Genomic DNA, 17,921 nt, shown 5'->3' on the forward strand with positions numbered 1-17,921 from the left:
AAGCCCACACTTATTTCTTGGTGGCTAATTCTCCTAGAAACATTTAATTAGATAACCTTAAAATAGCATCCTAAAATTCCAGACGTCAAAGAGAAACATCCCAGACAGTTTGTAATGTTCTCACTTTCGTTGTGTTCTTTTGGTATGGAAATAATGAACTTTTCTGTCATATTTCCTCCCCCAAGAATCAATCAAAATATTTCCCAATCTAGGCTGGCAAGATAGCTCACCAGGGAAGCGCTTGCCACAAGCCTGATGCTAGACCCCTAGGACCTAAGAGAGGACAGAAGCAATTCCGAGGGCTGTGCTCCACCCTCTGCAGTGCCCTTTGTCGTGGCTATCACATGATATTTTTGACATTTTACCTTTTAAAAGTTATGAAATACTAAATTATCACATAAATATTTACCTGGGGAAAAATGTCTTGACTATTAGATTGTACTAGTATTCTACATACTCATTCATAAATAGTAGATCTAACCAATTTTGTTATATCTCTTATATGTACGCCATAATTTTCAGAGTATAAATTGAATAGTAACTTCTCAGTCTCTGTGGTCTTCTTTACCTCCTTTTTATGCTGTAAGCTCTGCCACTCAGTTTTATCCAAACATTTAAATTCACTGTCTTTAATCTGTGCATTAAAATATGTGATAGTCATTGTTAGTTCACACATAAGAAACGGTATCTCTATAACACTACTCCTGTGAGAAGCTGTGTTTGATGGTGCATACCTGTATTCCTAGCCCTCGGAGGCAGAAACAGGAATTGTATGCTCAAGGCCAAACAGGGCTACATAGTGAGTTTTAGGCCACATGGGCTTTAGATGATATCCTGTCTCAAAAACAAAACATTGTTTATCTGAGCATGTCCCAAACTAGCAGGTTTAGAGAAGAAACCTGGGCAAACAGTGGTCTCATGTAATAGTCCTGTGCAATCACAGCAACAAGAAAGCAGACATGTAACGTCATATGTAAATTGTCTTGGAACATGCTTAGAAAAATTATACTAAAGGGAGCCTTTTCCTAGCCCATTGACAGTATGCCTCTATTTTGCCATGCTTCAAGAAACATATACTTGTGGGGCAGAAAGAAAAAATGAGGACAACACTTTCTTCATACAAAGATCTAATTGAAAGAGATGTGAATTACATAGGACAGGCTGGCCATAGGCACAGCTCTTTGTCTTCTGAAAAAGCTATTCCATTTCCATTTGTGAGCAATTACAAGTGTGCTGTTTTTTAAGAAGGTGTGAAATTGTGGTAGACCTCTTATAAATGGGTATCATAAAGCTGCTGCATTGATGCTTTGTAATTGACAACCTTTGCTTGTCAAGTTTACCCTCAGAATGTTTGCTGCTCTTGAAGAGGACCTAGGTTGAGTTGCCAGCATTTAAATCAGGCAGCTCACAAACACGTCTAACTAAAAATCTGACACCCTCTTCACGAAGATCTGTCTTTCTAGTCGGACAGAGAAACACATTCCTGTTGTCCAGGTGCTGAGGCTAAGGCTAGAGGATCACCATGAATCCTGGGCTAGCTGAGGCTACACAGTGTAGGTTACGGGGTGCAGGAAAGCATCTGCTTTATTATTAGGGGAGGGTTCCATCATGAATAATAAGAAGAAAACAGCAGAGGCATTTTAACAGAGAAAAAGAAGTAGTCTACACTTTGAAATGTCTAACAGGTACTTGTGATGGGGACTAGAGGTGCCTGGAGTCCAGCCTGGGCTTTAACATAAAGCACAGGTACTGTAATGGAGCCATATCTCTGTTCTAATGTCCCTTCTGCCAGAGGCAAGGGAAATGACTCCCTTTGGGGAAGAAAAATCTGTTTCATAGTTCCTGAGGGATGCTAGACTTTTATCTAATTTGAAAAATCCTACTGTAATCCAGCTTTAGCTCATTTCTGATACATGAATTGCCTGAGACCTGAGACATAGCTTAAAAAAAACCTAGATAAAAGGGGAACCATCCATCCTCAGGAACTGCTTGCATGTTAAGAGAAGTTCACAAGTTTTCTACTGCAGTTTACAAACACTAGCAGCAACATAAGCAGAGATGCTTATTTCTAAAACACAACATGAGCATTCTCTGGGCACAAAGGAGCAACTCTGCATAGGACAAGGAACTAATTCACACAGTAGTGTAATCCTCGGGCCCTTTGTCACCCAGAAAAGGGATAATGTGTGTATGATGAGGAGCTCCTCTGTTTATCAAATAAGCAGGGCCTATGAGATGCCTCAGCAGGTAAGGTGCCTGTACTGCCTGATAACCCGAGTTTAGTATCTAGGGCCCAAGTGGTGGAAAGCCATATATAGAGACACATGTACACATAACTACATGTGTAATAAATGTAATAAAGAATATGCAGTAACGAGTAGATGTGTATTTTAACATGACTCAATTCTGATTAAAAATGAAATAGTCTAGGACTGAGATTAAAAGAGTGGTAGAGCATAGCCTACCATGCATAAATTCCTAGGTTCAATCTCTAGTATTACCATCCCCTAGTCCCAAGAAAACTCCAGACTTTCTTTTTTAAAAGGAAGAAAAAGAGACAGAAAGATGGTAAAGTGGAAAAAAAAAAAAAATGAAAGAAGTGTTCTGTGCTGACCACAAGGAGGTGTGCTTGCAGTGTTCCAGAGCTGCCTACTGGGGTAACAGCAAAATCTCAACACAAATACTCTGAATACAGCTCTGTATTTAAGTGGCCATGGGTGGGAATATTCCAGAGGTGTTAGGTATTTAAAATGGCTATTTTATATGCTCTTGGTATATAAGATGCAGACATTCGACCAAAGACATTCATTCAAAGGAAATTAGACATGCCAAAGACAGGAGGTAAGAGTTCGGAGTTAAAGATCATTACAGAATTAATGGCGTTCCGTAATGCTTTGAGAATTTGAAGGAAACTCAGCAGACTTTTATTCAGTCTACTCAAGATAGCATTTTCCTTTTACCATGTCTCCCAACCCTTTATATCTACATTCTATGTTTTTAGCCAGAAGAATATTAAAACCACAGAGAGGGCTGGCTAGATAAGTTGCTTTGAGGCTTTAAATGATATTAAAATAGGATTGATGTTATTTTTAAGACATGGCCTCCATTTATTTGTGTACATGGTCATGCCAGATGCACTCTGTAGCTGACAGTTAAAGCCACGATGTGTTCCCCAGGAAATCTGGTGGAAATTAGACCGCAACAGCAAAGCCTGTCTCCCTTTCTTGTATGTGTTGCCGCCCGCTCTCCCATCTGCTTCACCCAGCACATCAGTCTTACTGCTCTGAGCTCTTCCTGTCTCGTTCTGCATATTATTTCCTACTCTCTGTAACCTGTAATAAATCAGCAGACTACTTAGTGTTTCTTCTGGCTGCCTCCCTGAGTATGTCCTCCTCTCTCCCTGGGGCTTCACAACAGAAATCACACTAGATTTTTCCATTTCTGACGATCCAGAATTACATCTCCCACTTTGAATGAAGCCAAACATCATTTAGATCATTGAATGGCCATTTTGGGCTTTGCTTTGTTTTTTATTATATTATTATTTGGGGAGGTTCCTGCCACAGCACTTGTGGAGGTCAACAGCTTTGTCGAGTTAGTTAGTTCTTTCCTTCCACATTTATGTAGCTTCTCAGGATTTAAGCCCAGGTTACTAGGCTTTGCGGGCTGAGTACTTATAATTAATGGCTGTTTCCTCTCTCTCCCTCCTTCCCTCCCCCTTCTCTTTCTCTTTGAGTTGTCTTTAACACATTTATACTACATATTTGCAGGGGGCTTGAATTTTGTTTGAGGCAAAATTTGCCCTGTGTCCCAAGCTGGCTTACAGCCAGTGATCTCCCTGCTTCAGCCTCTGGATCGCTGAGGTTCAAGATCACGAATGTTGCGTATGTTTCTCTCTACTTGTTGACTTTATTTATAATGGAACAGACTCTAAGTCTCTACAGTATTTTGTAAGCTTTTATTTTATATATATATATATATATATATATATATATATATATATATATATATATATATATATATGAATGAATGTTTTATCTGCCTGTGTCTGTGTACCACATGCATCCAGTTCCCAACAGGGTGTCAGTTACCCTGGTACTGGAGTTATGGTTGTGGACCTGTATGTAGGTGTTGGAATTGATCCCAGGTCCTCTGGAAGAGCAGCCAGTGATCTTAACCACTGAGCCATCTGTTCAGCCCCTTTAACTCCTTTTGTTTGTTTGTTTTGTTTTGAGACAGGGTTTCACTATGAGGCTCTGGCATCTGGAATTCTCTGTTTGATGAGACTAGCCCATGAATCCCTAAAAATACTCCTGCCAGTGCTAGATGAAAGATGCGTGTCACCATGTCTTCTACAGTATTTTAAACAAATAAGACCATAACACATAAAATTTGCCCATCAGAAAATACCTCTGATTTGTGGTAATATGAATATATATTCCAAAGATAAAAGATCCTGGTTAAACTTTGCCTCTCCAGTGCAGTCAGTAATCCTCAGTCTTTCTGAGATAAATTTGTGAGAATGTGGTGTTAGGCATGGTCCTCAATGAGGCACTGGGGCACAGGCTCAGCCCTCAGCCTGCTGTGGCACTGGCTTCAGTCAAGCTCTTCTTTCTTTGGTTTTATCATTTTTCATACTCTACCCACTTCAAGGAAAATATTAGGCATGTCTCTAGTGCCTAGTCCAAGCAGTGTCATACAACTTGCCTTCTTGCCATTGTGTGCAGTGTGCCACATTGTACTGATTTTATCCTTGCGACTATTTTCTGTTTCCTAACTTTAATAAAGGAAATCAGGTCTCTTGGTCATCAAGCTGAACAGAAATTTTGACTCTTCAGCATGGAAGGGAGTGAAGCTGATGTGTACCACAAATACTAATTCATTGACTTTATAAATATGGTTTCCATTTTTACTTTTTCAGAGAAAGCTCCTATTTCCGACTTCTATATCTGTCTTCATGTTGAAAAGATAGCTTTAATCTCACAACTGGAGACTGCATTATTATCAGTTATTTCTGCTTGGGGAAATGGAAATCATTTTATTCTCGGTTCAGTATAGCCAGCTGCCTGAAACTTGCCTTTTTCGGGTAGATATCTTGACTTCTTTTCTACATTGACCTCTATGTGGCCTCACAAAGTACTAACAAAGAATAGCCCTTCCTGGGCTGCTGTGGATCACAGGTCTTTGCTTTTGAAAGCAGTGCAGAGCTTTACTACTTGCTGTACATGGCTGTCTGACCTTTTGGTGTATGCAGTTTAGCCCTGCTCTGCCAGCATTCCTTCCTTCCTCCCTTGCTTTCTTCCTTTTTGTTGTGCCTGAGTCCAACCCAATACTAGGTAAATGGTGTACTACTGGGCTATACCCACACCACCAAAGGAGAGTCCTTTAGTTCCTACACTCTACAGGTGAGGAAACTGAAAACACAGAAGGATCAGGCAGTCACCAGGGTCACTAAGAGTTGCTAGAGTCCTATCTCCAGCCCACAGGCTTCTGGAGAGCTTGTCCCACCTTGCCATGCTGCTGTCCAGGAGGAATATAGTTTCCAGGAGAGAGCCGAAGAAGTAGGCAGGTGCTTATTTATCACAAATGACCTATTTACCTGGCTTCCCAACTGAACATCAACAGAGACTTTGCTTTCCAATTGAACAGAATGTCTCCCCAGTTCCCCCCTTGTTCTTTCCCAGTCTTTGATTTCTGAAAATGTGGTTGGGCCTGCTTAGCATGCTCAACAGTGCAGCAGGAAGCAGCTTCAGTGGACTGTGTGGATTAGCATGCTCAGCACTAACCAGCTTGTGCTTGAGGTTTTGAGCTTTACAAGGCTTTGTAAGTCTTCCTTGTCTCCTTTTGGAGGAGTGGGAGGGAGTGCAAACAAATAGTTCTAATACAGTTAACTTACTTCTGGTGAGAGAGGGGTGGAAACAGTAAGTGTAGGGACCTTCTCATAATGAAAACCAGACTGAGACTTGAGGCTGTTAACAATCATAGCAAGAAACAAGTGCATTCAGAAAACAATGTGATCACCAAAACGGAGCCGCAAATGAGGAGCTTGGCAATGTTTTATGTTGGATGAGAGCTCACCCCTGAAATGAGGGTTCTCCTCAGAGGTCATTATGCCATCAATTGTACTGAGCACCAGAAGCCAGTGTTTTACACAGTGGGATCTGTTTTGCATACCAGAAAGGTTTGCTTACCATTATCATCAGAATTTAGTCTTGTGGCTCTTTTCACAAAAGACTGTTTATCTTGTTTGAAAGAACAGGAGGAAGAAGGCTAGGTTCTCTAAAATTTAAGAAAATGGGACTGCAAGGTGGCACTTCCTATATAAGCTGCCAACCTGAAACCAATCCCTGGAGTCCATGTAAAGAGATGAAGAAAAGCAATGGCAGAGTGGAACCCACAGTCCTGCATACTCAGATATTAAAATACGTGTCAGAAAATGGGCTATAGCTGTAGCTGGGTGGTAGAGTACTTACCTGGCTTGCAAAAGACCCTGGACTCTTAGTCTCAGAACTTCACAGAAAACATCACTTTGTTTTGTTGTTGTTTAATTTTGTTTTGTTTTGAGACAGGGTCTCTGAGTGTAGCCTTGGCTGTCCTGAAACTCTCCGTAGACTAGTCTGACCTCAAACTCACAAAGGTCATCTGGCTCTGCCTCATGATTAAAGACATGAGCCACCACTGCCTCGCCAAGACCACTTTTTAATGTGTTGGGTTTCCTTTTAGTGCCAGCATCCCTGATTGTCTGTAACATAGCCTCAATGCTCTTAGACAATGTGTGAGAGGCTCCTTCATCGTGATTGGCTGCCTTGTACCTGGATACCACAGCTTACCAGAATCTTTTTTCCTTCAGGTCTCTGTCCTGGGTTGCCCTGACCCAGTGGTGCATGAGATTGCCTATCAGTATGGGAAAAACGTTGGAATAGCTTTTCAGGTCGGTATGCTTGTTTGTGGGAACAGTGACATAGGCACAGCCTGCATTCTCCCCAGTGTGGAGTGTTCAAAGCATTGACGACAGTGGCAGCTCAGTAGGTGTACTCATCTTTCCTTTTGCCAGCTCATAGATGATGTATTGGATTTCACCTCATGTTCTGACCAGATGGGCAAGCCAACATCTGCAGACCTGAAGCTAGGCATAGCCACCGGCCCTGTCTTGTTTGCTTGCCAGCAGGTAGGTCTTACTCCATTTGAAACATTTCTGAGGAGGCCTATGAGATAACCAGTATCTCAGGCACATCAGGTAAAGTGTGAGATAAAAACCTAGAGGCATTTAGATAAGGGACCATAGATGTGATCCTGGTTTGAGAACTGAAATGTTAGGGTGGTAATTTCACTTCTAAAAACCTTATCTCAGTTGTTATAAGGGCTAGTTGATATGCTAATTATCTTGTAAATCAGAAAGTGCTGAGTGAATTTCACATATGTTGGGTGTTGCAAGATTGACAATTATTACTTTTATGATTGGGTATGCCTCAACGCCTCTTGAAAGTACAGGAAGTTCCAAGGGTATCTAAGTCTGAGGAAGTCATAAGTTCTAGTTTAATGGAACTGTTGACACCCTGAGAGAAGCCTTGATGCCTCAGCCATTGCTTCCACATGTGAAGTCAATTGAATGCTTTAGAACCACATAGTTCCTTTTCCATATTGAAAGACTGTCAAGTAGTACTTTTCATGTCCTCCTTAACATAAATGAGATGCTAAAGATACTGCATCTCATTTGTCTGTCGAAGCAGCCATTTCACAGCATCATCTGGACCCCGGGCCATATGCTTTTGGCCTTGCCAGACGATGCTTGAAAGACTGGGCCATTAGCTGTGTATGGGTGTCTTTAAAACAAATAGCCAACTGAGTGGCAGTGAAGTGGTGAGTTAGCAGTACAATAAAAGGTAGTCATCACCAACTACCTTTTAGGTCTAAAATTTTTAAACTATCAGTCTTTTCATAAATTTTGCTTGCATTCTTTAAAATGTAAATCATAACTTCTCTAGAACATAGAAATTCCATTTTGATATTAAAACCAATGACTTTCCGTTTGATTCATTTTAAATCAAGAAAGGGAAGAAATGATCTTTCATCCTCTGACCTAGTAGAACTACTACAGGTAATTCAGCCTCAGGGAGACTAAAGCCTGGGTGGATGGACTGGGTACCATGGACAGTACCTGTCAATGAAAAGAACAGAGATGTTGGGGCAGTTGGTAGAAACTGTTATCCTTGTTACCAGGCTCTATCATCGCAGACATTTAAGGTCAGAGTAAGAAGAGAAAGATGTACAGCTCAGTAGTGACACAGGCTTGCAACCCAACACCCAATGCAGGAGGATCATGAAATTGCAGACAGTCAAGCTGCATTAAAAGCAAAACAACAAAAAAAGTCTCAAAAATCAAAAACAAAATACAAGCATTCTATGATGGTAGGTCCCTTCTCCCATGAGACGAAGACCTATCAACTCACTACCCCAATATTCAGGAATATTATTAATATATATGCCAAGTTTAGAAAAATGTAAGAAAACCTTTTGTATATTAAACCTTTACTAAGGAACATTTCCTGTTATGCCATAGCCACCTACACACACACACACACACACACACACACACACACACACACACAATTCCTGAGCCACGTGTGTATAAATGAAGTATATCTGATTATAGAAAAATTAGTCATTGGCTAGCATTTATTGTACAATTGCAGACCGTCACCATCTCTGTCACAGGTGAGTATACATGAATAAAGGAGAGCATGGTTCATGCCCCAAACCAGCTAGCTCAGCAAAGATCAGTTAGATGGGCTCTAAGCTTTTCCCTGATTCAATCTATAAAGAATCTGGGTTTGCTTTTAGAAGTCTCAACAATTTTAAATACTTGTCATGAACTCCATAAAACAAATTAAATAGACTGGCTTTTTTGGATTGTTTTATTACATTATTTATAAAGAAAGCAATTTAACTTTCCTGTACACAAAGAATAGCTAATTTTCATTCAAATATAATGGGACAAAGTGAGAACAGAAACTGAATGCATAGCTCTTATGATTAGCATGCCATCATAAGATGGGATACTGCTAAGATGTTTAATTTGTTTATCTGAAGGTTACCCAAACTATGGTTTTATGTGTGCTTTACTGGGAAATCCCAGAGTCATGAGGCACCCAATTATTCTGACCAGGCCACTCCTTCCCCTTCTGCCTGTAAGGCAGTGGGAAAAGGAGCTGCAGGCATAGCACAGCCTCAGAAAGGAGACACAAGATGAAACTGGGCAGGAGTGCCTCTGATCAGGACTCACCATGCCAAAAGTTAATAAAATGCATATTTATACTTAGTCAAGGTTGTACTTATAAACTGTTCTCAAAACCCTGAGCTTAGAATCTTTTTATGCATTATTCTGCTAAAAAGAGGTTCTCAGCAAGAAATCTGTCAAAAGTTCATGTGGCTTAAAATAACTTTGGGTGAATCAAGTTCAAAAATAATGCAGGATTATTCAGTATTTAGCTTTAATAAAACAGTGTTGATTTTAGTTTATAAAGGATTCTTTCTTACGTTGCCCCTGATCTCACAATTCCACTCTGTGGTAGATAACTGTTTGTTCTTTGAATGAAATTGATGCTCATGTCTGGCCAAAATGGAACATCTGGTAGATGGCACAAAAGGCAATTGAACATCTTTCCCAAGTCTTCTAAGACCAGCATTCATTTTACTATGCTTGAACTGCTCCTTCAACCAACTGTAGCCAGGAGGTCTCCCCACAGACCAGGTAGCTGGAGATACACCACACACTGTATCCACTACTACTAGTGGATAACATACCATTTAGAGTACTAGTGAGGTTTTTGTAAACCTTTCCTAGGGGATGTCTTGTCCACAGCTTTGTCATTGAACTAATCCATCTGAACAACACTGATGGTCTTGCTCTGAGATCCTAGGCCTTTTACAAACAGTCTTGCTGTCTCAATCTCTCAAGTACAAAGATAATAGCTATGTTCACCAAACCCTAGCTTACCTTTTCCTTTTTAATGCTGCATGGTCAGTGATCTTGACATTATAATTTGCTGGGCTAAGAACTTTTTGACTGGTTCTCCTATTTTTGATATCTTTGTGAAAGATTCCTTGATAGCCATGTTCAGGGATTTGAGGTGTCTATCAGGAGGCCATGGTGCAGCAGGAGAGATTTGCCTAACATGTATACGACCCTGGGTTTGACTCAGAATGAACACATGCATCACACACATACACATGCAAGCACGTTCACTTTATGATTTCTGAAGAGATCTCAGTGGTGATAGTTAGTATACTCTTGTGTAAGTATGTATATTCTCTTCAAGAGCAAACACTTGAGCTCTTTTTGTAATTGCTTAGCTTGCACAAGTCCCTGGACTCCATCACTAGCACTTGGGAAGTAAAGGCTAGGAATTCAAAGTTATTGTCAGCTCCACAGTGAGTTGAAGGTCTTTCTAGGCTATATGAGATTGGTGCCCCCCCCCCAAAAAAAAAGGAAAGAAAAAAAAATACAGTCTACAACATTGTCAAAGACCTTATTCACAAGTCCAAACCAGAGCCAGAGGTAGCAGTCTGTAAAGAAATTGTACACAGAATCTACTGGACAAGAAATGGGAAATAGTTTATCCTAAACAAGCAAGTCTTCACCCTTTTTCTTTAAAATTCCTTGCACATTAACTCAGTAACATTTACCTGAATCTGTTATACTGTCTCAGGCTTTATAATTTTTCTCAAAATATAAACTTTTGCAAAAGTTTGAATGCACATTTCCCTGAAGTGTGGTTATAATGTCTGATGGTTATTCTTGCTGTGTGTGATGCTCAAAAAGGTAAAGATTAATTAGAAATGTCTGTCCTCTTTTTCCTTGTTTAGACTTGCTGATTACCTTCTCTAAAGCTGCTATTTAAATATGTAAATGTGAGAAAGTAATTAAGACATAGTGATATCCTTCAGTTTGGAAAACAATGTGAGAAAATTGTTTGGCTTTCTATTATGTATTTTTTTAAATATTCATATTAAATCTCCCAATGACATATGAAAATGTTTGTGAAATACTCAGAAATAAAATATAAGTGTTTTCCTTTTTTGTTGAGATCAAATTAACTTAAAAGCTCCTTTTAAAAACTTTTCTTTCATCTGCTTGTTATTGATAAATCACTAGACCTAAATGCCAGGCTGTCAGCGTACTTCCCACTGTCATCACCAGCCTGTGCACCAGATGCCCAGGCTTACACTATTGTGACTATTTGGTGCCCTAGAATTAACTACCCAGGTTTGGGGACCGTCCCATCCCAGTGCACTAATCCCCCTCAAGTTTTGTGAACACACTTCAGAGTAGAAGTCCAACTCCCTCACAGACTATTTTCCTACTTGTAAAACAGCATGAACAAGCACCAAAAAAAAGTCTTCTCACTGAAGCTGGGGTGAGAATCATCTAGTTTCCCACTTCTTCCTCATGGGTGGGGGATGAGCTTTTAGAAGTTTAATATTTGCATATTAAAATTTACATGGTGTTACTTCAAAGGAGGAAATGTAGTTATGCTCACTGCAACTTAGTTTTCCTTAAAATGATTCTTGTTTAGTGTTTTTACAGTAAAAGCATCAGAGAAACTACATAGTTGGCATATTTCATCTATCATGTAAATCATGCTGGGAAAGAAAAGCTTATATATCATACACAGCAAATTTCTTACGAGATGCCCAAGACACCATCACATCTGCTTTAAGATACAGCCTAGAAATAAGCAGGTGGGGGAATTAAAAACTTAAAGAAACCACCAAAATTATCTGATTGATTTCTTGATTTTATTCATAAAAGACCAGTAACTAATGCAAACTAGTACTTAAGAACTAACCAGTTGTTGGTTCATTAACTTCTGTATGGATGTTAGCTGTCTCTACAACTTTGTTCTCAAACATGTACTTTTCTAAAACACTGCTCCTCGTTTGGTTAGGGCTTCTCTTCTCTGTTTTTTTTGTTTGTTTGTTTCTCTATTTCTTTCTGCTGCAGATTCCACAGTCACTATTACAGGAGAACTTATCTCATCCTTTAGGCGTAGTGCCAGGGAAACTGGCAACTGTGTAAGCATGGCTATCTGACAGAACACATCCTACCCCTTACGCCATGGAACTGCAGACTGCTAAAAATTGCAAAGTTGAAACAGAAAAGAAGGCTGAGATGAAATTTGTTCAGCTGGGATGGTCTCTAGCAGAACCTGGACACAGGGTGTGGGTCTGGAAGTGATGTGATCTTGGTTTGGTCCTAGTGATGCCATCTTCCTAAACAACCACTAAGAAATGAAGAGGATAAAAGGCATTTTCATTACGACCAAGAAATTTATATTTTGTTTGTGTGCATGTGCACACTGGGAGACAGGTGGCTGAGTGAGTCAGTTCTCTCCTCCTGTCGTAGGTTCTGAGATCAAACTCCAGTCATCAGACCATGCAGCCAGCCTAGCTGTTTTATTTCTTTTGCTATTGGGCCTTTTTATTTCCTCTCCCTTATTTGTGCTACTATGAATTAGTTCTAGGACCAGCCATGAACCTAGAAAAGCAAAAGGGAGAATTTTCCTCCCTTACAAAGTCTTCAAGCCCATGAATTTTTGTTTGTGTTAGGGATGGAACAGCACTCTAACCATGCTGGGCAAATGGTCTAATGCTGAGCTGTGTCTCATCTTTCTATAACTTAGTACACTTATCTGGTGACATCGCTGTCTCCTTCAATCCAAAGGAGGTGTTCATTTGATGATCCTAACACCAGTACAATCAGATTTGTTGGGAGTAGGATCAAGGCACTTAACGCCCCTTCCCCCACCTCATGCCACATACACATGTAGATGATTTCTGTGTACACTCAACACTGTCTAATTCCTAACCCCTTCCTAGACCACCAATACCAACATCACTTGGCAATTTATTAAAAGTGCATTTTTAAACCACAGCCTACTGAATTAGAACCTGAGAGGCTCAGAGTACTGCAGTACTTTATCCTCCTGAAGCTTACTTAATACTGGACTGCAAATAGAACAATTAGGTCTGTTTTGTTTAATATGTATGTGCCTGCTTGTCTGTTGTGTTCTGCATGTGTGCAGTGCCCTTGGAGGTCAGAGAGGAAATTACAGGAGACTGATCTGCCTGGATGCTGAGAAACCAATACATATTCTCTGCAAGAGTACAAGTGTTCTTAACTATTGAGCCATCACTCCACCCCCCCCCTTTTTGTTTTTCTTATTTTCTATAGTTACGAACAAGTATTAAAACAATAAAAAGATTTCTCTTCTTTATGGTTAGTTCCCAGAAATGAATGCTATGATAATGAGACGGTTCAGTTTGCCAGGAGATGTGGACAGAGCACGGCAATATGTATTACAGGTAAGATTTTTTAAAGGATGATTTTAAATCCAGTTTGTGCACATGCATGTGCCCAGCACCTAGGAAAAGTCATGACAACTATTAAGTGTAGGTTCCTTCTGACTGTCTATGTCCCAGGGATCAACTCAGTTTATCAGGCTCCGCAAGCAGGCTTTTACTCATTGAGGTTAGGTACTTGGCCTATCCCCAAGTAAGACCATCTTAAAAAATACAAAAGGCAACAGCAGGTACAGTAACAAAATTTTATACAGAGCCAAGTTGGTCAACCCTTACCAGATTTGACAATAACTAGGAAAACTCATTTGAAAATTTAAAATGCTATTTTCTTTTATATTTAATTGTGGTGCCTACGTGCTGTACTTGCAGGAGCTGGTTCTCTTCTTACATCATGTGGGTCCTGGGGATTTTTTAACTCATTCAGGCTTGGCAGCAAGCTCATTTACCTGCTGAGCCATCTCAAAAGCCTCCCCCCCCCACCCAAAAAAAAAAAAAAAACCCAATTAATATAATTTCTCTTTGAAGTTATTCAGTAATCTTCCTATGCAGGCCAAGCCAAGTGAACCCTGTCAGGTTGAAATGAGCTGTCCTGTGTCCATGAATATCACCACTGTGCTGTGCCTGGAACAAGCCCCATCCCTGCCCAGAGCTACAGCTCAAGGGTCACACAGCTCGAGGGTCACAGTAGCTAGAGGGTCACAGTAACTCATAAATGCCTCTCCTGCTAAGGCAATGGGTCATTGGAAAGACTTGAGCAAACACAGCGAGCAAGCCGCAGTTTACTCTCCTCAGGACCCAGAGCCATGTTTTAAACGTGCTGTGTACCTTCAGAGCTTTCTCCTAGATGCTGAAGGCTTTGTTTTCTTTAAAGAATTATTTCCAGAGCCAGTGGGTAAAGGAACTTCCTGCAAAGCCATTCGACCTGAGTCTGATTTTCAGAGACTCACGTGGTGGAAGGAAAGTCAACTCCTGCAAGTTTTCCTCTTATATCCATATGTACCCTGTCATGTACACGCCCACACACTAAACACGTACATAAATGGATTGTTCTTTTTTTTTTTTTTTAAGTAATCAGCTTCCAAATAAAATTATCTGGAAGCCACACGTTAAATGGAATAGAGTAAGCAAACAAGAATTTGTAAGCAACTGCGGTCTAAGATCTATATTTAGTGTACAACACAAGGAAGAATTCTTAATGATCATGTTTCCAGTATTAGTGAGTGCTTGGCAATGCTATAAAACCTCAAATCCAATATTCATCAGCGGGGCTCTGGCCTTAGAAGTAATAGTGCAGCAGTCCTTTGGTATCGCTGAGGGTTGCAGAACCCCCCTTGGATCTCAAAGATGAATGGGTGTTTAGATATTTAGACTATTGCTCTATACTTTATATTGTTTATAATACCTAGTTATGATTGTGTAGATACAGCGAATGGACAAAGACGTGCATGCTCAGGTTATGTCCAACATGGTTTTAGAAAGTGATTCAAGGACTCAAGTGATTGGTGAGACTGAAGGAGTGAAATTAATTGTAGTTCTCATAAATTATACATGCTCTTCCTTTCAGAAACCACCCTGTCTGTCTGTGTGACACAGACATGCACTTAAAAACCACAAAGGGGTCTAAATTCTAGATCCTTATACACTTGATGGGGCTTCTAAATCCTATTCTTTCATTAAGTATTGTGGACAACTGAGGATTACTAAGGAGTTGGTTAAAACTTACTGAGCAGAAGAAAATGTGAATATAAGGATACTGAAAACTATAAACAAGAGAATCTAAATCTACAAAGATACTGAATTATTAAAACAAGACCTTTTTAAAGCTCGCTCGTGCCAAGTACTGAACAGTTTTGTACTTTAGCAAAGACTCCAGCACCAAGCCCACTCAGCTCTAGTCCATTACTCAACTCAGATAGAATAAGAAATAATTCTAAGGACTGACAAATGGGATTATATTTAAAAGCTTCTGCATGATCAACAGACAATATGCACAAGAAAAAAAACTACAGACTATATATCTAACACCCCAAATATATAAAGAACTGAAAAATTAAATGATAATTCAATCATTACTAAAGATATACACATGGCCAGTAAGTTTTTGAAAACATATTCAACATTATTAGCAAACACATTAAAACTGAGATTCCATCTCACCATCATCAGAGTGGCTCTTAACAAGGGTGCAGAGTGAAAGGAAGGAAACCTTATTTACTGCTAATGAGAATGTAAAGTCATGTTGCCACAATGGAAGTTAGTGCACATAAGAACCACATTAACCCAGCTGTGCTCTTTTGTCCAATGGACCCTTAAGACAACATATAACCAGAGATAGTTGCGGTCTATGTTGTTGCTGAACTGTTCGTCCTAGTTAAGAAATAAAACCTAGCTGTTCCTGAACTGGTGAATAAAAAAAAAATGTGATGTATATGGGCAATGGAATTTTATCAAGCCATGAAGAAATATGAAATCAGAGCTGCAGAGATGACTTACTGTTCTTTAAGAGGACCTGTATTTAATTCACAGCACCTAAGCCTGGTGGCTCACAACTGCCTGTGTGAGCCTCCTGAGTTTCAGGAGCTCAGACATCCTCATCTAGTCTACATGACACCTATACTCAACAGGTACATACCCACATACTGCCACACATATAAATAAAAAATATTTTAAAATTAAAATGAAATTATAGTATTTTACTGGAAAATGGATGGAACTAGAAATCATTATCAAATTATCCAGTCTCAAAAAAGATCGTTTCTCATAAACATATTCTAGATTTAAATTTGTGTATGTGTGGGTCATAAAAGGAGATAAAGGATCTTAAGTGGAAGAGGAAGAGTTGGTGAAATTTATTTACATAAAAGCAGAAAGAGATAGATACCCTTGAGAAAGAGGACCAGTAACAACTGGGGATTGGGAACAACAGTGGGAGGAATCAGTAAGAATAGTTACTGTATGCATACATAAGCCATAATGTCCACTATTTCAGGAAGACAATGTACAAAGTAGTACAAGGGCAAAGATTCCAAAACTGGCTCTGTGCAATAAAACACTGGATGCCAGAAGAGAGCAGAGTAAGGTCTTCCAAATAGACATCCAAGTGAATACTTGAAACCTGAAATTGAGTTGAAACATTAAATAAGACTTCAGGCAAGTGAAATCACACTTACAGAATAAAAAGCTGGTTTCTAATTGGTTGTGATCATGCCCAGATCTTGGAAGGCAAAGGCAGATGGATCTCTGTGAGTTTAAGGCCAGCTTGATCTATACAGTGAGCTCTAGGCCAGCATGGGTTGCAGGGTAAGATCCTGTCTCAAAAAGGAAATAAAGAAATAATGGCTTCTCACATACCCTTTATGGTAGGTTATTTGCAGATACTTAAGCAAGACGTGCTGACATACCAAAGAGAAAGAACAAAACTAAACTCATGTTTTGAGGAAAGCATTTCAACTGTATACTAATATTGTTTCCTAAATAACTGATTGAGAATCATGGAGAAGGGTTTGAGTACTCTATCAGAAAAAGAAACGTTTAATTACTGCCCTGCTTCTAGAAAGAACCACCATTAGAGACATAATGTAACCATCTTTAGCATCTCCGCAGAGTGGACAGAAGCAGTGGTGTCCTCATACAAGAGGAACCAGAAGTTGGTCATGCTGGTGAGGTGATCTGCAGAAGAATCACAGACACTGAGATAATGACTAGACTAGGAAAGGCTGTGGTTGGGCTATGTGATTTCCAGTAGGAAAGGCAACAGCAGAAACTGGCATTTTCATCTTTTTAAAATAACAGAAAATAGCTGGGTGCATGACAGAGTTGATGTCTGTGTGTGCTAACAAAACTAGAGTTTCCATGTGAGAAAAGGTATAAAGTAGACAGACGGAACAGCCACTTGGTGGGAAGGAACTTGAAGACATAGTCTGATTATCATCTGCACAGCTCATCTGATCTCAAACTGTATGTCAGCCTACTGTAGCAGCAGTCCAGGAGCTGACGAGTGGTCTGTCTGTTCTGTTGTCTCCTGCAGAGTGACGGCGTGCAGCAAACCACCTACCTCGCCCAGCAGTATTGCCACAAGGCAGTGCGAGAGATCCGGAAGCTTCGACCTTCTACAGAAAGGGACGCCCTCATTCAGCTTTCAGAAAGTGTGCTCACAAGAGATAAATGACAATTCTTTTTGTTCTTTCTGGCAGCTATTTTACCAGACTGTGCCTAATGAATTTTGTGAAACACTATTTGCTTCATGTGCAGATAACCAAAAATCATTTTAAAAAATAATTTCAACCTTATTGATGGGCAATTTTTTTATTGGCAAAGTTTTTCAGAAAACTTTTTAAATGTAATTAAACCATTGTCATCATAGTGCTATAAATTCTAATCGAGGTATCCTGATGGTTATATGTGGTATTGTTTACACTGTTAATGCCCACATGTAAAGCCATTACACAAATAAATAATCAATGTTAAAATTCAAGTGGTTTGTCTTTGTTTCACCATAGGATTAAGGGTCAAAGAATTCTGAAGTCTGTACTATTTAAATCCATGTTAGTTATATTTTA

The 17,921-nt window shown here is 39.7% G+C and overlaps 1 protein-coding gene across 4 annotated transcripts in view; it reads left to right on the forward strand.

The window, feature by feature from the left end:
- Positions 1–17,836, forward strand: part of Pdss1 (decaprenyl diphosphate synthase subunit 1) — a 42,052-nt gene extending 24,216 nt beyond the window's left edge. For 2 of the 4 annotated variants that reach the window (XM_039096344.2, XM_063276007.1), the window contains 4 exons: positions 6,851–6,931; positions 7,055–7,168; positions 13,285–13,365; positions 17,390–17,836. In XM_039096344.2, the coding sequence (XP_038952272.1) occupies positions 6,851–6,931; positions 7,055–7,168; positions 13,285–13,365; positions 17,390–17,530 (417 nt within the window). In that variant the 3' untranslated portion in view covers positions 17,531–17,836. Of the gene's footprint in view, positions 1–6,850; positions 6,932–7,054; positions 7,169–13,284; positions 13,366–17,389 lie in introns of those variants that run through there. The other 2 variants (NM_001400847.1, XR_005495576.2) reach the window with 2 other exon arrangements.
- The last annotated feature ends 85 nt before the right edge of the window (positions 17,837–17,921 follow it).

The sequence above is a fragment of the Rattus norvegicus genome, chromosome 17 (genome assembly GCF_036323735.1).
Source record: "Rattus norvegicus strain BN/NHsdMcwi chromosome 17, GRCr8, whole genome shotgun sequence".
NCBI lineage: Eukaryota > Metazoa > Chordata > Mammalia > Rodentia > Muridae > Rattus > Rattus norvegicus.